This window comes from Anopheles funestus, chromosome 3RL, assembly GCF_943734845.2.
Source record: "Anopheles funestus chromosome 3RL, idAnoFuneDA-416_04, whole genome shotgun sequence".
Lineage (NCBI taxonomy): Eukaryota > Metazoa > Arthropoda > Insecta > Diptera > Culicidae > Anopheles > Anopheles funestus.
Window position 1 is genome coordinate 55,267,318 of NC_064599.1, and position 27,970 is coordinate 55,295,287.

The 27,970-nt window shown below is 41.1% G+C and overlaps 1 protein-coding gene across 3 annotated transcripts; it reads right to left on the reverse strand.

The window, feature by feature from the left end:
• LOC125771660 (sine oculis-binding protein homolog B) lies at positions 1-27,928 on the reverse strand. Of its 3 annotated transcripts, none has more exons than XM_049442491.1 (5): positions 27,818-27,928; positions 25,758-25,883; positions 4,257-4,848; positions 1,908-2,225; positions 1-1,838 (listed from the first exon to the last, which is right to left on the reverse strand). In XM_049442491.1, the coding sequence occupies exons 2-5, from the start codon at positions 25,842-25,844 to the stop codon at positions 196-198; spliced, it is 2,640 nt and encodes an 879-aa protein (XP_049298448.1). In that variant the 5' UTR covers positions 25,845-25,883; positions 27,818-27,928; the 3' UTR covers positions 1-195. The 3 variants fall into 3 exon arrangements, with proteins under 3 accessions (XP_049298448.1, XP_049298446.1, XP_049298447.1); XM_049442489.1 differs by having other exon boundaries at positions 25,758-27,597; XM_049442490.1 differs by having other exon boundaries at positions 25,758-26,339; positions 27,818-27,927.
• Between the last annotated feature and the right edge of the window lie 42 nt (positions 27,929-27,970).

Sequence of the window (27,970 nt, forward strand, 5' to 3'; positions counted from 1 at the left end):
TAAGAAAAAGGTTAGAGAAACGCACGTGCACGTTTTATGTTTTAAATCCTCTGTCCGGAAGATGGTGAATTTCATTCCTACCGTCACGGCAAACACTAATCTAACGCCTTCTGCAGGCCTTTACATCCTAAGACTGGAGTAGCTACAATTTGAAACGATCCTATACAGCACCATGTATTTCAAACCCCAAACCATTCATTGACTTTTATTACCGGACCTTAACTCAACCCCCGTACCGTACTCTTGTTCCTCCGTAATGACATCATTCGCAGGATCCTGCAGCTCTTGCTTTGTGTGCAGATGCTGCTGTACTACGAGCCGCTTCCGTTTTCTCAAAGGTCGACTTCGTTCCACCATCTCTTTACGTTCACGTTCGATATCTGTCTCCTCCTTGGTTGGTTCAGTACCACTTCCATTTCCTTCTTCCGTTTCATGATGAAGCTTTCCTACCTCGAGGCGGGTTATTTTAAACTTCGGCAATAATCTCTTCGCTGATTCATGTTTCGAAGCGTCTCGTTGATCTTCATCGCCCATCAGCATCGGAACAGGTTCGGAACCGTTCGGGACAATAGTAGAAAGTGCATACGTTGCTGTCCCATCGCTCGTCCCGCTTGTTGTTTCAACCGTGCTCGTAGGTTCTGATTCACTCCAAACCTTACTTCTGGCTGAGGTGGACGCTACATCTCGATCGAGTTGTTTGCCTGACCCACCAACAGTGAAATCTAGCGGTACATCTGAATCCTCCTCTACGATCGAAGCCTCTGGAAGTTCATCGCCCATCATTTCGTCACTATCAACCGTCATTACCGGTCCATCGGGTCCTATCTTATCGTCCGCCGTAACGTTCTTTAGCTCAGACCGGACTTCTGTTTTACCATTCTCTTCTTTCGGTAGGGCGGCTTTCAAAAAATCTATCACAGGAATCGGTACGGGAATGGGCAATGGAAGCGGTATTATGATAGGATACGGGACTAGAATTGTGACGGGCGGAGCGGCACCGAAACCGAGCATGTTCGGTATTGATGGCCGAATGCCCGGACCTAAAGGCCCACCAGGCAGAGGACTTGGTGGTGGACCCATCGGTGGTCCATGCGTTGGGGGTTGTGCGTTCTGCATGTTTGCTAGCCCACTCCCAAAACGTAACTGTGCCGGATTTAAGGGGAAGAACGGTGCACGCAAGAGATTCAACGGCGGGGGAAGGAACTGTGGTGGAATACTTAGTGGTGGCGGTGGTGGTGGTGGGGGTGCTGGTCCAAGAGATCCTCCAGTCGCTGATAGATCGCGTCCATCGAAGCCCACCATCGGTGGTCCATCGTTGGAAGCCAGATTCACTACGGCGTTATGTTTCTTTTGCATGATTCTTAAATCTTGCACATTGGGTGCCGACTTTGGTGGCCCAGTAGAAATGACAGCCGGTGGACTACCGGTAAGATTATTGTTCGGGATGGTTAAATTGTTGTTGTTTAGGCTAGTGCCGCTACTATTCATACCACTGCCAAAGTCGGCTTGCTGTAACGCCGTAGATCGTTTGGATGAGGCCGACCCATGTGATCCTCCTGGTGGTCTAAGACCGGCTCGGCGTTTACGAGAATTCTTTGGATTGGAACGGCTCAAGGAGCTTTGTTGCAGTGACTTGGAGAGTAACTTCGACGGTGGAGCTACAGATATGAGCGGTTTTTTGGCCGGCGTTTGAGACCGAAGTGTAATTGGTGAGGGTTCCGGCGATGAGCGGACTGGTATCGATGGAACTGGTGACACCGAATCCGACCGATCGGACACCGGTGATATCGAGCAGCTTTTACAGTTTTTCATCCAAAGTTCCGGCGTTATAAGACTTCCTAAAATAGCAACAGAGGAGCTAATTACCATTGACTATCCACAAACCATTGAACATCACACCAACTTACCCGTGGACGAACTTTTCTCCTTCAGATGCGGATTCATCTCCAGATGTGCTTGTGTTTCGTTGCAAAAGATTTGCATCTTATACTGGTTGAGACATTTGTCCGAACAGAACTGTAACTGGGATGCTCCATCTTGGAAGTCGACGTAGCTGACGGCGTGGCGCACGTGTCGACACCAGTCGCACGTTTTCGCTCGCTTGAAGGACGCCCGTCGCGACTGGGAGAAACAGGCCTCGGTGCAGAATATCATACCCTCGGTAGTGCCCAAGATGCCGGTCTGGTGGGACGGTATCACCTTACGACACCACTGGCACGTCTGTTCTGTTGGAGAAGGATAAAGAAACAGGTAAATTATGTATCCGCCAGCAATAATCCGGAATGCTACACGATATCGTTCCCGCCTACGTGAACAAATCGTGTGAAAAGTAAAGTTAAGCAATAATTAACAGAAGAAAAAAACATTCATTTGCATAACAATCAATGGCGTGCCTTCTACTGTAAAGAGGAGATGTATTGAGAGTGACTGAAAATGTCTACATTTCATAGGAACCCATCAGCAATTGAGCATGGCCCAATTGTGAGAAGGATGTGAAGATTGTGTTAAAGTAAGGTTCTTAGGTTCTCTTGTTCTTGGAGATTGCTCTCTAAAATGCGCTTGGTGTCAAAGATGCTATTCATAAGGCTTAAAACATTGTGTTTCGAAAGCTGTTCGAGTAACGCTACGAATGCATTTGAGAAACGATTTAATCGGACCACTGGAGAACTAAAAAATTTTCTTGGATTTGGATTTTTTCTTATAAAAACGTTAAACTTTTCAAATATATGAACAAAAAACCGTTCTTCTCGAAGAGACGCTAGTGCTTATTTTTTCACTACGATTCTTGAACTATAAAACTAATTTTATTTAATGAATTCCCAGTAAGTACATTCGTCCATCCACTGATTTCACCGGTAATTGTTACACTGCACATCTACTCGTACAGTTGTTTCATCGAATTATCATACGCACATGCATTAATTATAATTTAACAGTGATTGTACCTGTTCTATTGGAAGAATAGCAACAACTAATGGGCGAACGTTGTTCAATCCCAGATGCTCATTATTAATAATCACTACCACTGCTGTGGGCATGCAATGTTCATGTTTTATATGGTTGGATGTGCGTTTTGTAGCATAGAATGCCATAGAATAGCTAACAAATTATTAGCCCATCGCAGTTCAGTTCGGTCTGAGCATAACCTTTCTACACAGTTTCGTAACGCATTGGTAATGTAAGGATTCTGTTGGTGCAAAAAATCATACTAAAATAATGACCAACCAACCATAATCAATCCCATGCCAACGGCCAATCCATATCTCCGATTCGAATGGATTCAATTTCAAACGATCCCTTCCGGGATGCAGATGAATCGATGGAAATTGGTGGTCCGTTGGCCAACCAGTTAGTGGCTCCGAACGAGTTCACTGTTCATTGGCGCTAGCACCGGGCTACGCGTGCCATAGAAAAGTATCAATTCCGGGGTACTACTGCATCGATATGCACCGTCCCGCACTCCTTCGGGAAATGAAATTTTTCGCGAAATTAATGATCCGAAAGCATATGGTGCCTCCATCCATCCGTGCTCGTATCCATTTCGGAAAATCTCGAATGTTTCTGCTGAATCCTGGTATCTCCTGCAATCCCAGGAGATCTGTATAAAGAGTCAGAAATCCTAGAAATTTTACCATCACAATGAGGTTTCCGCCATTGTATTGGGTACATGGGTCCAGCACAAGCATCGATTTTTCTACCTAACTACATAGATGTTAAGGGTTTCTTTTCGACCTGTTGAACCAATGCTCCATGATGGTAACATTTCCACGGTACCTCATTGTGGGTTTATACCGTGAAAATTAATCTGTCATAATTGCAAACGCCGGTTCGATAGAAATCATTCCCATGAACCTGAAGGTTCGATCATACATGAATTCCATTTAATGCAAGCTTTTTTCTGGCCCAAACAAGGTATCATTATTTTAACCATTTTTTATGCAAATATGCTTCAGGACGAATTGCATTATTTAAAGTGTATACATGTCACACAACATCACTTTTCATCAATTAAGAAACTCGAAAGACAATTTGTCTCGGTATCAAAAAATCTAATTAAATATCCGATAACGTACCAAGGCACGCCGATGAGTGAGGATACATTTGATACTTCGTGAACGTTACGGCTATGTTGATGATCAATGCATCTTAATCTTATACCAGAACGCTCCTCTCAAGGTGGAACCCCTTCAGAAATCCCCATTAGTCATTGATACCGGAAAGCAGTGGTACGGTACTCCTAACGGGTACTTGCTTACCTTGCTTGTCGAGCATTTTCATCAGCATCGGACTCTTGGAGCTTTCCCGCGAACTGTCCTTCTCCGAGGTGGAACTTTCACCACCACCTCCGGCTGAAACTGGTGCATGGTGGTGGTGCTGATGATGCGCCTGATGATGTAAGATGATACCGTTCCGTGTCGTAGTTGACGACGACGGTGCAGTTACTGGCGGAGACCCAGAAAGCCCGGTACGGCCTGCTGTCGAGGGCGTCATTTCTCGGCCACGCCGCTCACTGTTCGATGACGTTGATGGAAGCGGATTGATCGTCAGGTCATCTGGCTGTCGCGAAAGAAACTGACCACCGATGGTGGACTGTTGCAGATGATGATGATGATGATGATGTTTCGACGTTGCCGGCATCAACGATGCTTGAGCGCTTGCTTTCGTCTTGGACGAACAGGACGAGATGGATGATTCGTTGTCCGGTTTCAGGCGAACTACCGGACCATCGTCCTCGAGGACGCTAGCTGCCGAAGCCGATGGTACGTTGGTAGCTGCAAGCTCGAGCCGATCAACACTGTCATACCCGTACCAGCCCAGTATATCATTCATAGCTGTTTCGGCTAGTTCCTGCAAAGAAATACGTAAGTAGAGCTCGATTCAATGCGATATTCTGCTTCGTAACCCAGGGCCCAGGTCGCCAGGATGTCATTATTTTATTAAATTGAAACCCGCAGCTAAAGGTGTTTCTGTTTATGTGTACTTGTAACGAGATACCAGCGATTCCGCTCGATGATACGGTCGGGGTGTGAGTCGGTGTCATTCCCGACCGAGTTTTTGTCCCGATTGGATGTAATTGAAATACGAAACGCGTTCGGTAGTGGATATTAAATACATGATTAAATGGAATCCAAATACATTCGACACACGGCGCACAATAAAGTGCACCCGATGCGAACCTGCCCGGAAATAGTACTACTTCTTGCAGTTTTGTGATTGTACAGCGTCTAAAAAAATATCCTTCGAAAAACCAACCATTCGCGGCAATTTTGTGTAGAATGCCCTCCTCGAATGCATGAAAAACCCCAGGATTGACGTTTCAGACGGCGAAAAAGCGTCCAATTTCCTGTACCGACTTGTTTTGCACTGTGCCGGCATCCTTTTCCACAACTTCCCTCATGCTTGGTGGTATCGTATTTCCATTGACAACCATCTCTAGTACCAACATTACCGGCCGGTTTCATAGGAGTAGAACGAATCGTGCACCATTGTTTAGTATCGTCTCTTTGGTTTATTTTTTTGTTTGTGCATTTTATACTTATATACTTTGTTAGCGTACAGTTACAGTGCGTTTGCTGTAAAAAAAAAGCATCAGCGTGGCTATAGCAGTACGTGAAATTTTAAACTGCAACATGAAACGAGTGCTAACTCGAGAGAAGCAAAAATCATCCTAAAGCATTTACAACAGGATAGCTAGGTACAACATTCCATCACAGGAGCGACATCGAGGATACGACAGTAAGTCAACTATTAACGTTTTCTTAAGCTTCGTGCATTGATGATGAGGATATTGAATTTTGAAAGGCACGAGCTGATCTTGTGAGTACAAACAGATCTTAGACGGCACACAATCCACTTCTTCTTGGCTTTTAACGACCTTACAGGCCACGCCGGCCGTTTCTGGCTTACTAGACTTATTTTACCACGTAGCCGGATAGTCAGTAGTCAGATAGTCATATGACCAATCGATCATGATCACCTAGCTCAGCATATTTAGTGTATGACCCAACGAGCAACTTCTGCAAATTTAGACGAATTTGTTTCAAAGTGTTTAAGCAGCACGGACAAAGGGAAACACGTCGACTGGATCTATACCGATTTAAAGGCGACTTAAGACAGTGTATCAAAAGAAATACTGTTAGCTAAGCTCGACAGATTAGGGCTTTATGAATCAGTAATTTTATCTCTCTCATCCTTGTAAATCGTGTCTATTATGAAGAATTCTTCAGCTTATGGACAGACGAATCTACCAACACTTCCAAAGTTCCACAAGGAAGCAACCTAGGTCCTCTTTTATATCTACTGTTTATAGCAGCTTGTCTCCTCTATATTACCTCGTGATTGAAGATTTTCCTCCCAGCGAGTAATGATAAGGATGTTACGTTGTAAATTAAATTTCTTTGGCGATTGGTGTAATTGTAACTTCCTTAGCGTCTGTTTCGCAAATTGTGCCTCGTCTTTGGTTGATCCGATTCGGTATTCTTATAACATAAATGAACTAGCGATACAACGTGCTGATAGGATCCGGGAACTAGGAACACTAAGACGAAATTATTTTTAAGGCCCATAAGATTTTCGGTTTGTTACGTAAAATGATAAGCAAATTTAACGATTGATTTTGTATACAAAACATTGTTCTAGTGTAGACCATATTTCATAAAACTTTGGATAAGCATCTCCGGCGGCATTCAAGAAAGCCAAAATAGCCAATATATTAAAGGCAGAAATTAATGCGCCTCACCTTCCTAACAAAATTAGAGTATACGTCCCTCGAAACAAATGCTAGACACTTTCAATTACTCCCAAACAGCGTTACAGTACCAGATATGCGGCATATGAGCCACTTTATCCAATTGCATGCAGTTATAAGTGAGCTTGAATGAGTTTGATCACTTAGTATATAAGGAGGATGTCTGTTACGTATGGTTTTTCTTGTGGAGTCTTGAGTGGCGGATAAATACAAACAAATAAATAATTATGGTTTGATTCTGCGACTTATTAAAAAGCAAATAATAATGAGCGATATAATAAGATTGTGTGACATAATAAGCTTTACGATTTGATCTCATTCAAGTAATCGTATTATTACATTCACTAAAAATACGTTATTTTGGAAAACATCCTGAGCAGCAAAATCTGGAGATGAAGTTCAAGTAGTAACAGCATAACTAGAATAAACTATTCAGATGACCTTGTCAATCTTTTCGTGTGTAAAATTCTTACCAGAATAGATTTTTGTTCCCTTTTTGGAATCCTCTGTTACTATCACATGCTACTTGGCTATCGTTATAGTATGGATTGAACTATTGATATTCCTTCAAAATCATTTACCTATCTGCATTATAATCTGAGCAATCTCACGTGTTGCATTTCATACCAACGAACCACGCCCAACAAGGCACAAATGCTGATTACCCATACCTAGCACCGTTTCTGGGTGATCCTTTGAACCAATCGAACTTAGACGACCTTATCATCAGATCGTATAATGTCGATTCTTTCTTGCTGGAACAACATAACAAATCGTTTAAGCATATTTACATCGCCGAACGATCAATCGACATGCTGAACCGTTTCGATGATGAATCGGTTTAGACGGTCCTTAAGCTTCCCGATCTTTCCGACTATTGTTACCAATGCTAAAGTGACGGTAAGGTTTACGAATGCCTGCTTAAACGAATGCCCGTCTCCTTTTGGGCGACTTTTTACTCCCCAAGCGTATGGGTCAGATGAACATATAATACTTCTAAATTTCAGCAATTAATTCTTTGCGAACCGTGACCACCCGACCCGTTTCACTGCTGGAGGGAACCAGGGAAAGATGATACCACACTTCGATTGAATGTATCCCACCACTTCCTTTGGTGTGTTTCTTTTTTTAGATCTATCGTTCGTTTAGACGTTGCTTTGCATTTTCGATTCGGAAGATGCTCGCGCGGGTTGTCCCAGACAACCACGTGACCAGTTCGCGGCAAATCCGATCTGCCGATAATCGAGTGTAAACCAATAAATTAGTATTAATAAAAACAAAAGTATTAACTAACGAAAAAAAAAACCGGTCCGAACGTCCCCCCCGGGCGGAGGGAAAGAAACAGAGCCAGCGGAAATATCAGGCTGGAAAACTGATACCGATACCTTCTCGATCGGGTGGCAGTGATTGGAAAGTAGTACCTCCCAACCCCAAAGATGGCGCAAGGGGAATACGAAAAAAAAGGCGCAAAACCTAAATAAACATAAAAAAGGCGATCGATTTCAAACCCAACGCGTACACACGGTGGACATGTGCTTGCGCATTCGAACAGACATCGTGTTGATCCGACGCGAGATCTCGTAACAAAACTATCATACAAAATTCAGGCACGAAATGTGATGAGGATTTCGCTGGAAGGTAAGAAAATGTTTCTACACACTCCTTTTTTCCCGCAGATTTGCACCCAACAGTCAGCGGACACAGATTTGGTGGTGGCCTTTATGTGCATGTGCCCGAGAACCGAATCCTTCAACGCAACGGTCGTGTTTCACAGTCGTATAACAAATCCATTAAATAATTTATCACACTTCACACGCAGCTCAGCGATCGTGCACGTTACCGGTCCTGCTCAGCAGTAATGGCAGCACACACACACACGCACACACTGCCAGGGAGACACAACAGGACGTAACCAAATATCTCTTCAATCGACAACAAATCGGCCGGAGCTATAGGTGGTCGAGTTGGGTTTTAGAGAAAGCCTTGAAACCGGGTAGATTTCCCATAGGCACACGGGTCGTATCAGACAATCTATCAATTTGTCACGACTGCGAAACTGTGCGACAACCACCACCACCACCATCACCGACAGCTTAACCCAGACTTGGTTCGTGGCTGGTGTGAAGATTAGCGAACGAACCCCGGTAGCTTTGCCGGATGTGATGATTGATCTACATCGATCCCGCAAGGCGTAATGGAGTCCAAATCGCTGCCGATTTTGGTGTTTATTTCGGGCATTTATTCGGCGAAGATAATCCTTTCGGATGTTTTTTCTTTATCTTCATACACTACGTACGTATCTCGCACCACCAACAAAACCCTTGACAATCGCGATGACAAAAAACAGACACTTTTAGCGAGCGACAAACATTCAGTTCTTTTCGTACAACTATCCAAGAATCTGGTTTGAAAATCATGGCTACACACAAAACACTCGCACACTGGATTGATTCCCTTGCAAAGGAATACGAACTAACCCTTCCAGCGAACGGCAAGGGAAATTTGATACCTTCTCGAAACGGCAGCTTTCGCAATCCATGGACGACCTAAAATAGGCCCCACAGCCCCGAAAGGCAGAACGGTCCACAACTGCACGGTAGTAAATCGTGTCCACCATAGTTCGTTCGGATTAATTAGCGGTTCTGTGGGCGTTCAACATCGGCGCCGAGAGTAAAACCAACTCCGTTGGAATCCGATGGCCAACGAACCGACTACACCAGAGAAAACGACACATTCTCACCCATTGCCCAACCCGTTCAACATCGTTTGTCCTTGAAGGGGAGGGTTATTAGAATATAGAGTTTCTTCTTCACTCCGGAACCAACTGTCCTGGTCGCTCCAGGGTGTGTGTGTGTGGGTGATTTTTATGACTTTTTAATGCATATGTACGGTTCTTGTGCAAGTGGTGGAAAAAACTTATACTCAAACTATAAACTAGAACACACTAAACACAGCGATCCGTGACGGTGAAGCTACTAATGAACCATGATGCACTCACAGAAGGTGTTAAACCAATGTTCCACACCGCAAAAAAGGTGTCCAAGCAAGAATGAGGGTTGCATTACTTTTTTTTATTTTCTTTTGTATTTTTTTTTTTTTTTGCTTATGCTCCACACTGTCGTCACCTCAAGAGTGTAGCGAGCTGGGGCTCAAATTTCTTCCCATGGCGTTAATCGATCGTTTAAACCCTTGTCTACAATAGTGTTTTTCGGCTGATGATGACGATGTGGTCTTAACCAAATAAAAAATAATAAATAAAGAGAAGGAAACAAAAACACCGATCAGCTTTGTGAATTCGATGGGATCGAACGAGGCACGTGTCGTGGTGAGGCCAGGGGAGGAGGAAATGAACACGTCTGATCGATTACTTTGCGTAACATGAAAGGCGACACGCGAAAGGGTCACTGTTTTGAAGCTAAGCATAATGTAACCGATGCCTATCATCACCTCTTCAAGAGCCTTTCATCTCACACTTCGATCGATGGCGCCTTCGGAAAAAGTGTGAGCGTTCCAGCAAGCGGTATACACGGAATCGGTAACAGTTTTTTTCTGGGGTAAATTTAAGACACATTTATGACTATTAAGATTATACACAACTTAAGACTATTAAGACACAGAAAACAATAGTCCTCTTCTGATGGAAATTGATTCATTGTGTTCAAAAACTAACCCTTAACACATTTGATTAAATTCAGTGCGTATTTGCAATCGTTTAAAAATCTCTTAAAAGATTCATCCCCAAACAAACGCCTTAAAGCATGCAAAACTTATTTCAACGCAGTGCTATTTACGAGAAGGTGACTTAAATTGCATACTTTCAGGTGGTACAAATTGTTAATTGACTCTTCTGTGAAACATTTTTGTTTAAATTTTATTCCATATTAGGTAATAACCCGGGAATGCAAGCAAACTTCGGAGATTGAAACTTTTCTAAATTTCATATTACTAATGTAGGAAGTAGCTGACCATTTCTGGCTTACTAGACTTATTTTATTAGCCGGATAGTCAGTCCTTGCAACGGGGGAACGATCCGGATAAAAATAGCTTATTACATTCAAATAAAAAGGCCAACTAACATGGAGAAAACAACCCAAAAGGTTCATTTCGTCTGAAATATGTATGTATATCATGTATTCCTTTTTAAAATTATTATTTTTACCACTTTTTTCCCTTTCTTCACAGTATCTTTCCTTGTTGATTGTATTTAATTTTATCTTAAGTTAATTATATATGTTTTAACTTAATATACGTATTGTAAAATCGTTCATGGCGTACAATTAATAAATATGAAATATTGTAATTCACGTATAAAATGGAATTAAGCTTTAAAAAGAACACTCGAATTGTGCGATCTGACTGATGTGAGACACATCAAATTTTTGGTAGGTAACCTACAACTTCTAAGACTCCGTTCCAGTGATATCATTGCGGTGAACATTGCATTGTATAGAATATCATCGCTTGCATATATTTTTCACAGTGTACACAGTTTTAACCCCGACTCTGCCGTTGTCGTTCGGGAAGATTTAACTTATTATGATTTCAAAAAAGCAATATGAAATTTTCCTGCTATCGTTGTCGAGACAGTATTAGCAGATTTCTGTACTACTGCTGCTCGTCGATCGTTTGATATGTGTATTTGCTTAAAAGATTGATTTAATAATAACCATGATCCAAGACTGTCTAGCTGTACTAATTGTCTTCTCCAACTCAAAATACATACACACATACATATTTTGAGGTGTTACAAACTTTATATTGAATTTATTTAGGGTACATTAAGTTACTCATATCTGCCATACATTTCTTATGCTTGTTTACAATTATGATGACTAATAATATTCTTCTGCACCATTAGAATTTATGTATATTCACATTGATCGATATTTTAAAACATTTCACTCACAGCAGCATTTACACTGAATATCGCTTTGCTAAGCAGTGTACAGCATCCGCAATTTAGCAACAATTTTGCACAGCTTCCTCGAACTGCTATGCGGTCCGGAATATATCCGGAAATGCTCGCATTGCTCGTGCTTAAAACTGCGTGTAATTTGAAGCAACGGGCGCCACCGATAGGATCACTTCGACGAAGGCATCAACGCACACCATAACCACGCATTGCACCCTGCGACCCATCTCGGTGCATCGCCGTCTTTATTATTGCACATCGTGTAATAGTTTTCAGTAGTACCAAGAAGACCCATTCCCTCGCTAAGCTTCGATCGGTAGTTCGCTCGATTGCTGCACTTCTAAACGATGCGTTACTGTAAGTGGAAACTAACGAAAAGTGTCTGCATTTCATTAAGCCAGGCACGAAGCAGACGGATGGGACAGACGGATAGTGACGGTAACTATCGTTGCCCTGTGCCATCCCGTACACTGCACGGTACGACGAGTGTGGCTTGATTACTTGCTACAGCCTCGCAATGCTGTACGATCGATGCTTTCGTTAGTTTCGTGCCGTAAGACGAACTCCGGCTCGTTAGGGGGAAGGTAGGATTGAAGAAGTGTAAATGTGATACTCATTTACTCCTGCACTCGGGCCGCATCATCTTCACCCGTTTGCCCCAGCCAGTGTCGGTTTGCTGCAAATGTCATACCCGGCTAAAGCAGCTCAGATTCCTTCTTCCAGCGATGGAGATTAACGTTGAAAATCGATAAGGCACTCCTCGGTGCCCCGGCACCGGAGACGGTGAATCGAATGGAAGCGAGAAGAGATGCAGCCGTAGTTGACAAACGTCTCCCGTTGCAGAGGACAGGGAAATAAACAAGTATTGTAATACGATGACGGCTAAAGTTAATTAATTGAATAAGAAAACGAACAGTGTCACATTGCCGCCGGCCGGGATCATTCACGTGGTTCGCACAACGTACGAACGGCGATGGATGCGATGGATGGTGGCAGTGATTGGCCTCGGTGATGGTTTGCAATTGGCCGAACCCTATACTCCCCACATACACCACCACAACCCCCATTTCACCGCATGCCGAACGATCAAGTGCCGGGATTTATTGCCACTTGCCCGCGTATGTATCGCCACGGTTTTTGGTTTGGTTTTCGCCAAAAAGGATCGATGTGCAGATGTGCAGGGTTGACCGATGTGCAAGAATGCCGCGACGTACGATTGCCATTCGCCAGAGGTTTCATTAGCTTCGATGACAGGAAGACGCACACACACCCATCACTACTTTGTAGTGCACTCCGTTTTTGGCTCGGGGTCAGCAGAACCAGCTGAATTCATCTTTCGTGTTTTTTTTTTTGCGTTGAAAATTTTTCAGCAAAACACAAACCATCTGACATCTTTTCCGCTGTCTCGTGCCAATGCGAAATTGTAGCGGCTTGACTAATATGCCAAGATGGGGAAAACTTATCGTGCAGCTCAATTTCGTCCAATTAGAGATCAAGCGATGATAGTAAATGGACGCAAGGAAGTGTAATTTATTTTCCAAGATTTTTTCCATCAACTGTTTTGGTTATTCCATACAAAGTATGTTCAACTTGCATGTACTTTGTGATGTGATGAAAAAAAAATAAAAAAGTATATACAAAAATAACGTAAAAATACAGAATCTTAATCGATAACAAAAAAATAAATCATTTAAAAAAGAAAATAGTTTACAAAACCATTATAAAGAAACGCTAGATCACGAGAATATACACATAGCATTGACTTTAACGAAACAGATTCCTCGCAGCTGACCAATGCCGCAGTTCTAAAATTACGGTTGATATTCAATTGATGCCCTTCGTCCGTACGAATCCCCATACCGCGCCAGGGCAAACATCGGCCAGCAAAGATCACCAATTCGTCTTCTCAGATTCTCGTAATTAAGCTCCTAATTTGCCTCCGCATCCTCATGGGAAGCCGATGAACTTAAAAATTTGTACGGTACACAAGTACAGAGAACCCGCTACAATGTATCATAAGGGTAAGTCGAGTGTTTAATAATAACCAAATGTGGACAGGGCTTGGAAACAAATTAATAAACGGTTATGCGTAGGTATACGTACACTCTGTTCACTCTGTTCTACGCAACAGAGAAGCCATTTCATAAAACAAGAACAAATGAAATGTCAGAAAAATATATGCCAAAGTACGATGAAGAGCATGTTACTTAGTAGCAAATTCACAATAAAAAAGATCACTGAACGAAGGTATATTATCCAATAAGGAATGTTTTAAACTCCATGACACTTCTAAGAAAAACTTTAAATAATCTTTAAAATTGGTCATTTTTTTCCTATGTCGAAACATAAAATTAATTATATTTACTGTCAAACTCTAGCTAAAACAGTAACATACACTTATGGTAATAAATATATAGTCGGAACAATTTTAGAATTACGAACTTTGAATTATTAAAGAACTTTTAAATGACTTCAATAACTTTAGCCAAATACAATCAGAAGTGCATTTGTGTACATGTTAATTAATTTTTTCCATCTCTTCAATCACAAAAAAAACAAAAACAACACTTTAAAAATATATTACACGTGAGGATATGTTTCATATAAAATGCCGATAATTTCATTGAGTTTGAAAGTAGAATTTTTCATACGAAAGACTATTAGTGAAAGTGAAATTAAAACAAAAAATTGTGGTAGAATTAAAAAAAAAGATGAGAAATATTAAAATAATCGATTCAATCAATTATCGTTAAAATGGTTATTAATCAATAATATCAACCACATCACATTGTCCATAAAATTGAACATATGTGCAACCTAACTTGTTTTATAATTTATTTTGATTCGTTTCTTTCCACCCTAAGGAAATAAAAAAACTCCTTCCTACATTCGCACACATATCCAATCGAAATAATTTTAAAAGATCGTAGGAAAATTACAAAAGGCAAGTTTTGCAATTATTTCCACCACTGTATTAACTGCCAAAGTCTATCGCAATGAATAATATATCTTAATTCATGTTAAGAAGAAAAAAAACGTCACTTTGATCAAGTAACATATCCGTGCGGCCATCCGTTGTCAGTTTTTGTCCTGATGTAAACTCGTATCCTTGAGACGATAATGAACGGGACACACTTATTTATTGCGCACGTGACACAAAATATGGACCTAATTAATGCCATTCGAAACGCTGTCGACCATTTCTGTACGGACGATGAGATTTCCTTCCTTTCAAGCCACAACCCCTCCGGGAGACAGGATGCCTCACCGATAAGCGGCTAACCAGATGCATCCTACCAAGCCGGGATTCGAACGGGACATGACAGAATCCGCCGGCGAACGCTTCTTCCACCTCCAATGGGATGCAGCCCTTCTTCAACCCTCCTCTCCCTTCGCAAGGGAATGGCGTTTAGTGTGCGCGGTCGCAATGGCGCAATCGCCAACAAACACTGTTCCGTGATGCCAATTTTGAACGATCTTCAAGAACCCATCCGTTGCCACGTACCGTGTGGGAACTTCCCGGGAAGGAAAAATAACGCACAAAAACACCCCGAAAACGTTCGTTCATTTGTGCGGCCTGGCGGTGGTTCAAGACACCGTACCGGGCGACGTTACCCCGACAAGATGTTTTGCATTGACGGAAGATATCGTGTTACAGCAAAGGTATCAGGTTACGCACCGAACGTAGACGAAACCCGTGGCACCGAGCGAGACCGGTCGTGAGCCGGTATACACGCGTGCGCTTGCCGCGTCCTCTTGTCGCGAGGTTCACCAACGAGCCAACGAGATCGAGACGCCGCTCGACCGGGGGAAAAGGCTGTAGCGTCATTCAAGCTTAATTCTGAGAGTGATTTTTGTTTTAAGATAATCAACGGAAGGAGATATTTAACGAATCAAAAGTCACAACACACAATTGGACAGAAAATTGATTGTTTTGCAAAGGGAAGATGATAAGAATTTATTTTAAAAGATAACTATAGAAAAACTATTTTCCCACGATTCACTTAATTTAAAAAAATCTACCAACATCGATGCTTTTAAATTACTATTAAAAATATATAAAATGTGTCTTAAAAAAAGTATATAAACATAAAATTATTTAAAAATCTTCAAGAAAAATGGAACAAATTTTCTCTTCAAAACATTATGAAATTATTACAAGCAAAACATTTCCGCATATTAATTCATTTTATACAACTAAATATTTTGTAGAAATTTGTAAATACTTCTCCGTTTGCAATCTGAAGCGAGTAAACGAACGGGGAAAACATATCCTCACATGTCCAACAAGATGTTTCTACGCGTAAGCACCGATCGGTCATAGAACACACGAATGTTCCTCCCCCCTGGTCTTATTCGCATTCCACTCTTCTGCGCTTCGTTTCACAACGCCACTCCATTTGTCCCGTGCTGACGATGTTGATGACGTTGATACCGTCCGTCCACAAACCGGCGACCCTACACCCGGGTCCGACGGGAGGCTTGGTTTCAAATTCGATACTCGAACGACGGTTTCGAGTTGCTTAATAATGTTTTAACGTTTGAAAATTATGTGTTATTTTAGCGTACGAATTCGCCCTCCCGGCTCCAATATCAAAACCCCGGTTCGTACCCCTTTTCCCCGCTGTACTGTTCATCATCATCATCATCATCATCATCATCGTCGCCGGCATCATCGCCATGACCCGAAACCCCGTACGAATATCGCTGCCTATGTTTTGCCATCCCACTGACTGACGGTTGGAGCGCGTAACCGGAACCATACTGAAGCCTTCGCCCCCCTCATTCGTGCGCCATCCAATGGTGGATCGGCGGACGGATCGTCTTCAGCTCGGCGAAAGGCGAGAACTTTTCGAAACTGAAACCCATCGAAGATGGAAAAACGAAGGCCCAAAATCTAACCCCCCGGTACAAGAACGACGGTGGTAGAAGCGTAATGAAAAACAAAAAAAAACAACTCACACACACACAAACTAACCCATGATAAAAATCATTGTAACCGGATATGCAACCGAGGACGGTGATTCCCAGCGCCCTGTTTCGCGTTCTTTTGGCAGTGCGAGAGCAAACGAGAGCATTCCCGAAAGCATGCTTTGGCGATGGATTTTTGGTTTTTTGGCGCATTTCCACGAAACGAGATCTGATGCGCATTCCGGAGGCTGTCTGCCAAACGAGCAAAACGCACACAAGCAAGAAAAAACCTTATCACGCACGCGAATCTATCAGACATATGTGGGACATACATAGGCGCCCATCTAGTAAACGTGAATATCAAATTATAGTTAAACTTTAAAAAAGGACGGCAAATGTGGTTAAGTTGCTGTATTTATATAAAAGAAAATGGTTGGATATTAGTATCCAAACAGCATCAAAATATGTTCAAAAGTATGGTAAATAATTGCAAGTAAGTATGTTTATAAAACCATCTCCCCACCATCCGTTCCTAGTCCCATTTTTCAGCCCTAGAACACGTTTTACAATTCACCAAGCTTACGATTGCAAATTTCTCAAGCTTCTGCAGCTGGCAACGGACGGGTAACATGAAACTCGTTTGCTTTCCTGGTCTAGCGTTGCCGGTATCGTTGCCCTCCCCAATACCATGTGGTTCGTGTCGCGATGACGTTTACGGTTTGTTTCCCAGTCCCAGTTCATTCCCTGTTCCGGTCAGATTACGTTCAAGGGTAATGTTCGATTGAAGGATCGCGCGATTGTTGGAGCAACAACAAGTTACATTTTACACGAATCCTTCACCACGACCTGCCATTTCACGCAAGCGTATGTCAGATTGCGCACAATAACAATACGTCGTTAGGCGAACAATCAAATGAAAGAAATATGTCTATACAGGGTAGGTATTAGGAAACCATTTTCATATCGACAATTGAAAAGAGTATCTGCAGTTTCAGCTTAAGTGAGTCCGAAGCTAAAGAATATTCTATCTAAGGAAGTGCTTGGGTACCAACATAATTGAGTAGGAAGGCATTATTGAAGGAGTATCCAAAGATAATAACCTCACCTGTCCTTTTAGCGAGACCTGAAGAACTGATATCATGGATCTTACGAATGATATACAAAAAAGTACAAGAAATGAATATCAGAATTGAGGAAGACTAGATCATGGAGCGGCCCGGTGGTGCATGTGATAAACGGCGCCAGTCCACACGGCCGGACCGGGTTCAAATCCCATCCGGACCGTCCCCCCGTAGCAAGGACTGACTATCCGGCTACGTGGTAAAAATAAGTCTAGTAAGCCAGAAATGGCCGGCGTGACCTGTAAGGTCGTTAAAGCCAAGAAGAAGATCATGGAGTAATACCTCAGCAACGATCAGTGAGCAAACCACGTCTGGGGGGGTCTGTAAAAGCATAATGAGTGGATGAGTTCGATTAGTACTCCAAAAATCATTCAAATAATTCAGACCAGCGGGAGTCTATGTGGTCCATTTAAATGGAGACTTCGCTTAGCGAAAAGATAAAGTTGAAGGATATCATAGATAAGAGAAGTTCTAAGATACTATATTGTTATGTAACACCAAGTGAGAAAACGGAATTGTTGTCATTGATAAATGGAAGACTTAGCTAAGTGTAATGCCTTAATGTTTGATCTAATAAAACAAAGTAATTATTATCGAATCTCATCTGATACAATACGTCGTAACAATGTCTCGCTCATTATTAGTAAAATTTTGTGAATCATAATATGGCAGCCATGGTTGTCTATTAATTGAGAACTCTTCCAAAAAGAGGGAATATTTTTCTTGCAATTTTTTTTTAATTCTAGAATCAAAAGAAAGTTTTAGCAGATGAAACTAAAGACTTTCACCTCAAGAGATCACTGCAAGGATCGTGTGTACAATTTTGCTGTTCCAACTGTAAGCCAAAACCCTTCCAGACCCCATCAAAGTGAACCGTTCTACAAACACGAAGACTTCCGAGCAGGTTTTATAATGACTGTCCAGCATCATTAGTCACATTCAACGGGACGGGAACAATAGCGCACCCAAGCGACATGAGAGATCATGAGTTCCAAGAGCTAGAGCACCAACGTAACTCTACACCTTGAAATGTCTCATTTCACCGAAACGTGGTACCCGGTCACCGTTGTCCTAAGGCGTCCTCCCACCATAGCCTTACCGCTCATTATTTAATCCTGGGAAGTTCCACTTTTCTACCGGACTACCGGAATGCGATACCTTCGTTCATCCGAAACCAAAAACCTGGCCATCCTGCCTTCCCCCCCACTCACTCGCTGCACCCATAAACCCGCTTCTCCGGCTGTTCGGTTGGCACATTTTCTAAAGCTCGCCCGTTCGTACAACTTTTGACGTGTGCACGAAATGTATCCGCATGCGTGTCTTCTACGGAACCGAAGAACACTATTAGTATCGTGGTGCGCTCACACACTCGTGTGACTACACAACACTCTCGGCGTGGTACGTTTCAAACCCACCCAGCCCATCGTCCGATGGTGTGGAAAATATGTTTTCAATTTGCACCGCCCTACGCTCCGGTCTCTTATTACCCCGAAAGCCCCGAAGTCTAAAAAGCCGGTAATAGATGGAAAATCTAAACCGACCCCGTGTCCCGTTTATTCCACTCCACCCACAGTCAGAACTGTTTGCCTTACTAGCTACTACTGGTTGGTTGGTAATGCGACACCGACGATGTGCATCGGGCGACCGATCCGTACGTATACATCGGAGCATCACCATCGTCATCATCATCGTCATCTTTGGCAATGGTGTGGCTGGAAGGAATCCGATATCGTGCACTGTCTAGCTACTGCCTCACCCGATCGATTGGATCGAAGGGTTTTGGACTGGTCTAGAGAGGATAATACTCACAGGATCATAGTGTTCCGATCAGTACATCGAAGATATGTCTTCTTTTCTGGAATATTGCAAAATTCTAGATGCAGCGGTCAAAGTTATAAAGCAGAATAAATTGACAATTTGTCTACTGTATGTAGAAAAGAGTATAAATATCTAACGTTGACTGTTCTACTTCATACAGCTCGAAATGATATTTAGCTAATTTAGTCGAGAACTCCATAGCTCCGACTATGGAAGATTCTAAAGTTGAAGTTATACCAACTGCAATACATATTCTTATCATTAATTATTAAAAATTCAATGACTATTAAAAGGAATGATTTAAGCTTTTGCCTATGCTATTTACAACCTTATATTTTGGAAAACATCTCAACTATTCTCTTTCTAAGAGAAACTATTAAAATATGGAGAGAAGTGCGTGACAAACATGTAATCCGTTTTTATTAAGCTTCAATAAAAACTATCCTCCTCTTTGGATTTATAATTAGACGAATCTTCGCCTTAAAACGTTATACGAATTAATTTAAATCAACTTTAAAACCACAATTAGATGAAGAAGAAAAAAACACAATTACCCATATACGACCAGTTTCACCTCCGAATGAGCTGTGAAACCGATTTTACGAGATCAGTTAACAATACTTTTAAAATAAAGAAAAACACTTAACGTACCATGGACAATTTTCTGTGCGGTCCCATAAAAACTTCAACTTCATTATATCACTCACACGACATGTCGGTGTAAATTATTCTTCACAAAAATGGGTGTCATTTGAAACTTTTCTTCGCTCAAAAACATTACTTCGGAGCACTTCCAAAAGCAAAACCAAAAAAGAAAAAAGAAAGAACCATGACCACCGTTGGCATCTTCGCGCCGTCATTGTAAAGGACGCTTGGTGTCGGTACGGCCTCGCGCACCAATAGGCACACCACCGTCGGTAACGTCTTACCAGCTGCCGGATATCAAATTATCAACTGCAACTTCATTTGCACTGGATCGCATTTCAATTAGCAAATCATTTCGTTACGCGCCCGATCCGTTCAACTGGCTGGTTGAGTTCCCGTTACTGACGTTCCAGTACGTTATCGTGCAAGCATGGGAAAAGTTGGACTGCTTATAAAGTATCATTTATTATGGATTTAATAATAACGACCATGGGTACAAAAGAATGTATTCGATAAAGTTTTTCTTGCACATTTCATAGTTTATGGATAAGAATCAATTGTTTGAGGAACATTTTTTTTATTACGACATTTTTTAGGCCCTTCACAAAAGAAACATTTCAATTATTATTCAATTTCAAATAGCAAATTAATTACAAATATTTGGTTAAAAAATATTCTACTGTTCCTAACAGAGGCCACCCAACAACTCCTACAGCGATACAAGAGATAATTACACAGGGGCGCTTGGTACCGAAGAAGTAGATAAATAATAAATACTGCAAAAGCAATATCACATTACACTGAGCACATTCAACAAAAATTGGAAGCTTTCATTTTGTTTGAATAAGGAAAAACTCTACAACATTTGCATTTCTTAACACCGTATCAAAACAGCAACAACAACGCTGTACATATGCACTTCATTGATTTCAATTTGTTCACTGTTTATTTCTCACCCTCCAAAAACGGTTGATTCTTTTATTTTTGCTTTTCTTTACAATACTTTGCTACTTCAGGACCGCTTTTTGGTTTGAATACGAATTCAATATAGGTGATTTGGATTCAATTTCAGCCGGTTTTACCAGGCTCAAGAATTTTTGCCAACTCAACCCAACATGCAACTGACCTGATATGTGATCATTTTTGTTTGTTTTTTTGTATATACACTGAAATAATTAACAGCTATAGTGAAACTGGAAAGAAAATTAAGCCATTCGATAGTCACGACCAGTTCCAGTTTGTGTCCAGCTGGCCAATTCATTGACCCGTCATTACAGGCAATTGTTTTGTAGGTTATTTTATTACTTGTTTGCTGATGGTTTTTTGGTTGGATTTTTTTTTCTTGCTCTTACCAACCACTAGTACCAAGGGTTTAAAACATTTGTGGGACTGACTGTTGGTTGATGAAAATGGATACTTTGCGTTTACTTTGAGGATGAACAAATAAAAAAAAACACAAACCCATCGGCACAGTTGTCAGCGGGAAAAGTAAGTCAGGAAGGTAACAAGAAGCTAGTGTAGAAAGAAAACTAAACTACCGGCCACGAAACTGTCCTTTTTTTGGTGTAAGGCTCAATGGAGCAGTAATGGAACATGTTTGAAATGGCCTGAGCTTTTTTAACGGTTCTTGCTTGTGGTTTGAAAAAAAACTTTCATACTACAAAAAGGAAATATTACAACTAAAAATATTCAAACTGAGTGAGAATTATTGTGTGAATTAAATCTTTCTAATGAGTGAATTAACTCCCACCCTCACAAAGAATTGTTGAAATCCCTTTGCAATGTAACTTAAAGAAATTGAAATAAAGAGTAATAAAAAAAATCGTAAGACTATCAATTAACTCATGAAAGAGTGACTCTTGAAAGAGTCATGACTGTTTGCGATGACTTTTGACTCAATCATGAACGAGTCATATCAGTCTTGAGTTAAATAGCTCGTAAAAGTGTCATTTGATTCTTTCTTTCTGTTCATTTGGCTCTATGAAAAAGACTAATCTGAGGCTAAGGACAACCCCCCATAGTCTACAATTATATTTTTATAGATTAACTCTTTAAAGAGTCTGTAGAAGAATTAACTCATTTATGTGAGTCACTCACTCGGAGTTAATTCACCCAATAATGAGATACGTCACTAATTTCATTCGTTTGTGCGACCGCCTCTATGGTCTTGTGTTCATCACACCAATGATCTCGGTTCAAATCTCATTTCAATCGACTCTCCCGCAGCAAAGGCTGTAGGAGATAAAAATAAAGCTAGAAATACATTATGCAGCACATTTTATCACATTGTGAAACCAACTAAAACAAAATAATCTACTCTCGATTGACGATAACTCATAATATCAATGCTAAAAAAATTAAAGAACATATTTTCCTCATTGATTATCAAAATAGTATACAAACTATTTATTCATGAACATATATTTTTTCTTGTTTTTAAACTTTAGAATCACTATTGCAATAATAATTCTCCTAACATGTATTACATACAAACACCACAAAAAAAATCTTTCATCTTATTTACGTCACATTTGTACATGATCCATAACCTCAACCTCAGCCCCATTGGAAAAGTCAAGGCAATGATATGTTTTCCCCTTTAACTAAATGATGAAACCAACCCGATACGTTTACGTTCCATTTCCATCTTCTACGCCAGTAAAGGATTCTTTAGCGTTCTTGCACTACCCCGTCTTCACTTTCATACAGAATGGCGCAACAAATCTGCACACCGCGGAACAAGACGAAAGAGAAAGTTTTCAATTTCCACACCCAGAAACGTGTTGGCGTGTGTTCGCAAATGTGACACAAAGAACGGGAAAATGCCTTTGAAATAGAAATCGAAACCAAAGTCCAAAAACCTGTGTCATCGTCGGAGTAAACCAGCGTTCGTGTCCAAATTTATTACTCGCTCGATTGGATCGAGAGTTTTGTCAAGCTGAGGAGCAACACACCGGTTTCGTCCCGGCCGGGGAACGTTGGAACGTTAAAACCCAAATGGACCCATTTTCCAAACCGATTGAAAGCGAATATGTGTGTGAGATGTGACGAATTTATGTGCGAGTGTTTTATTTCATGTGCGGAAATTATGGAAATGGATAGTCATTTTAACGATCGTCAACTGATCGTCTATTTGTGAGTTGTTTTACCAAAAGAAAACTAATGTGATCGTTTTTTTGATTTCCAAAACTGATACTTTAACTACTTTTTCAGCATTTTTTCTACATTTTCAGCAACTAGAAAACTATATTATTAATCGTTAAATACTGTTAAAAAAATTGAAAGAATATTAATTTAATTTCCATCCGTACACCAACATTATAATAATTACCCCATTTTGCCCTTTTCTGATTCGTTTTATATCTATAAATTTGACTAGCCTATATGCGTCAATTGTTAATGGGTCCACGTCAAAACATTCGCTTGGCAATATTCGCACCAGCAAAAATGCTGCTCATTTTCCGACCGTCCTAGCGAAAACGATCGCGGATAGAAACGCAAGTGTAAAAAGGGCAATGTATGGGGTACAATGGAGAAACATCAAGGTACGGTTGTAATAGGGATCTCATATGCTGCCCACCTCTCCTACCATCCCTGTTTTGTGCCACACCCCGCAAAAAAAACAGAAGAAAAACTGACAACGGCAGGTGTGCGGCCGTTTGAAATCGTAGAGGACTTCATAAGATATGCCGTCGTCTCGCCGGGGTTCATCTATTTCACCCGCCCTAACAGCATGTGTATCATGATTGCATCCCGGTGTCGGTGTGAGAAAGATAAAACTCGACCTGTGAGCACTTTTCCTCCTACCCAGTTTCTGTTCTTCCCCTACCAACGCAACGCATTTGATACGATCCGAGAAAGACTAAATATAAGCCGCGGTAAATTGCATCAAACCGAGGGAAGAAGGGATGATAATTTCACCCAACGTTCCCCTCCGTTTTTATGCTGCTGTGCAAAACCTTGCCAACGGCTCTTATTACTACTTGTTGCTTTTCGCGCTTAAAGGGCGACTGTGAGGTTATTTGGTTTCATTTGGGCGAAGCAGTGTTGGGTCTAACAAATAGAAGTGGAATTAAACACCGTGTGTAGAATTAGTAGAACTTACTGCTCGTGATGCGTTTAAATAATGAAAAATATTTTTAAATGATTACTTTCGTTGTCAGATATATACTTGTTGTAAACAAACGGTGTTTACACCGACCGCTGCTGTCACTGTCGGACATTATGTCGAACTTCGAAGTTCGAAAGAAAGCTTCGCGATCGGGAGAACTGAGTACCGCGGTGAGTGAAGGACCAGGACGAGAAAACAGGTAGATAAAAGGGCCAAACGACGCGTGAGCGCTTCATTACCGCTAGAAAACGTGAACGCATAAAGAAAACTAATTTTTTGGTTCGCTCCACTAAAATAGCGTTCCTAATCAATTCAAGTCTTTTTTTTGCGTTTTCTACAATACTAATGACAGTAGATCTTTAGTACATCTTTTAGTACATTAATAGTTAGTACGAGCAACATGACAGCAGAGCAAGGAAATTAATACTAAAACTACCGAACCTGTCATTTTGACGGACTCCAAAAAAAAAACTTAAATATAATCAATTTTTCGAGTGAAAAGTAACCACGAACACACAAACACTACAAACCAATATTATTTCTGGTGTTAAATCATGCTTCATCTAATATGATTGATGTCGAATTCTGTGTATCTTTCATGTCTAGTTCTCGCTATCATGTGATTTCTAAAATCACCCACACAAGAATTCCTTCCTTGCTTCTTCATAACTTCTCTTCCTCTGTTCCTCAAAAGGCTCAACTTAGCCATAGGTCCAATTACCAGCTGTACAACTGGACACCCGAGAATTCCTGGTTTTCCAACTCGATTTCATACATAGACGTGTTCCAAATCATGGTAGCAATACATGCGTATTGACAGAGCGTCCTGCCAACCGGTAAAGATGACATAGTCATGCTCCAATTCCAACCTAGGGCGCTTGAGGTTTTGTCCGATGTAACCGAATATGTGACCTCGTGCTCTTGCCTTCCTCATCGGCGTGGCAGCACAATATGGGTTGACGCAAGGATTACAAACGAATGTACCAGTTTGGTTTATCAGGGCCCTAGGTTATCAAAGATCACATGCATCACACAAAAACAGAAGAGATCAGGAAAGGAAAATATTTTTTTAATGTGATAAACATTTTCATTTTCAGGGAAATTTTAAAACATGTAGATTTCAAAATTTGATATTATTTTCAATACTCATTTTCCTATCAGTTGGCATTTCCAGTTCATTTGTTTTTTTGCTGAAATGGAATTTGAAACTCAAATAAAAAAAGAAACAGTTTCCACAAGCGATCGATTAGTATCGATTTTCTACCATGTGTCAACTCAAGCACGCGTGCCGTTGAAACATGATACGGTTCTCCACCATGGTGGCGTACTGTTCGCCATTGCACATTGCACCAACAAATGACCAAATGCAATCATACCTTTTGTATTTATACAGAAAATTTCCGTCCACTGGCTTGATAGCAAAAATCGTGTACAATAATGTAAAATTTGTAAAAGCAATAAAACAATCTTTACCATCAAAAATACACTCACCTTGATCGTATCATTATCGGTACATATCTCCTTCTTCACCTTTATCCGTGGCGGTGACGTACTCGCCGATGATGATGCCGTTGCCATAGTAACCGTGCTTGCTCAGGATTGCATTACACTACCGCGCTAGTACCAAAAAAAAAACGGATGAAATTTCTAGTTTCTCGTCCAGCTTACGATAAGGATGTTTTCGTTCTTTCACTTTCCACCCGAACTTCTGCTGACCAACAACTGGCCAACCACCGTACTGGGGGAGGGTTTTTTTTCTTTACTTCACCCTCCACGACCAATGGTGACGGTGATAGTAGTGGTAGAGTTCTTTGTGCTCGTACCGAACCACCGAAATATGATTCCGTTCACATGCCACCAAATTCCTCCCATGTCATACGATACGCGCGCAAAAGTGCAACACGAGCTCGAACCGGCAGCGGCTGGCAGAGGCTCGCGAACGATACGACTTTGGTTTCCCAGCACCGATCGGATCCGAGCATACTTTCTTCACTTTAACATCCACAACACATTTCACCGCACCGTTGCATTTAAAAAGTATTTTTCACTTTGGTTTTGGAGATCGCGGGAATCCTTTTTACCACGGTTGGAAAATTAACATTTTTTCTAATTATTTGTAATGTTTACTTTCTGTTTGAATTAATTTTTGTAATGGTTTCTTGAAGGTTTAGAAAACCCAAATATTAAACCAAATATGATTCGAGCACAGAAAAACGAAACCTTAGCACACGAAAAACTCTACCTTGCTGTATGGTTTTGCCAATCAGCAACCTGATATCAAACCTTTTGATGCTCTGAACCCTATGCGCGCCGCACCAGTAAAGAGCGAACCTATTTCAACGCTCCTCAGCGGATATTCCCATTCCCGCATCTATTTATAAAACGACTCTAAATTTAATGCTACGTTTTTTCCTGTTAATAAATTTGTCTACAGGAATAGCAACATTGTCGAACGTCGCGCGGCCGATCCGTGCAACACACACACCCGTTGGAGTGTTTATTTTATTCACATTTTCTCCCTTTTTTAGATAATATTTTTAGCAAATCCGCATCTCGCGGATCCATGAGTGAATCTTTCTTTTTTTCTATATCCGAACATACCTCTGAACGGGATGGATATATCACCTCGTGTGATATGATATGCGATGAAAAATTGGAAAAACGTAAACAAGCCCCACTGCATACTGAGTAGAAGCGGAAGGGGACAGGGATGGTAACGTTTAGTCTCGTATGGTACCGAACCGCGGCTAAGCTCTCGTTTGGAAAGATTGGTATGCTAATGATTGAAATTGATCTTTTACGGCACTGTTTACGACGAATGAAACGTTGAGCAATAAGATCATACCGTTGGACGCTGCAACGATCGTGGACGGGAATGATCGGTTTGCAATTATATTAGTTCTTTCAAATGTTTCCAAGTAGCAGTCCGTTGGCACGATTTTAATGGTTATAATTTGAGTTTTTTTTATATCCTTCTACACACTATACAATTAATCCCGAACACAAAACATTCCAATGTGCTTCTAATTAATGATAACTATTATTCAAACGTCTCGCTTGAAGAATCGCTGAGCGTTTAACTTCTTTTTTTGTATACCAACGATGAAGCACCTTCAAAAAACGTTCTATTTTTTAACACATCTTTCAAAACACACAATCGTACAAGGATACCGTTTCGGCAAACGCGACACGATGATTAAGCACATCTTCACAATTCATTGGTGAACAAAAGTGGTATTAAATTTCATTAGGCGCACACCAGCGCCGGTCCTAAACATGTTCTAGCGATCTTACAATCGAACATAGTTTCCCTGTTAAGATAAAAAAAAAACTAACGCAAATTATGGTGTATAACGTGTTAAGCTATTCGCACTTTTCTCCAGCATCAAACAGGAACACTTTAACAAACCACTTGATCGCACTCAGAACATGAATGGAAGCTTGTTTTGTTGTAAATAAATATCTCTTTACACTACACCTGTAAACCCTTCCTTCAGTTAATCAATACAGCAATAGTGTATAGATTAAAAAAAGAAACAAATATTAAATACTTTTTCACGCAGGACACGCATAAAACCACACGAAACTTGGCGCCAACACGTTCTACAAAGCACGTGCGCACTACCCGCGATTCAAAACACAAATGCATTGGATTGTACCGGTTTGCAGGCACGTCAGCCCACTGTTGTTGAACGCGCGTTCGA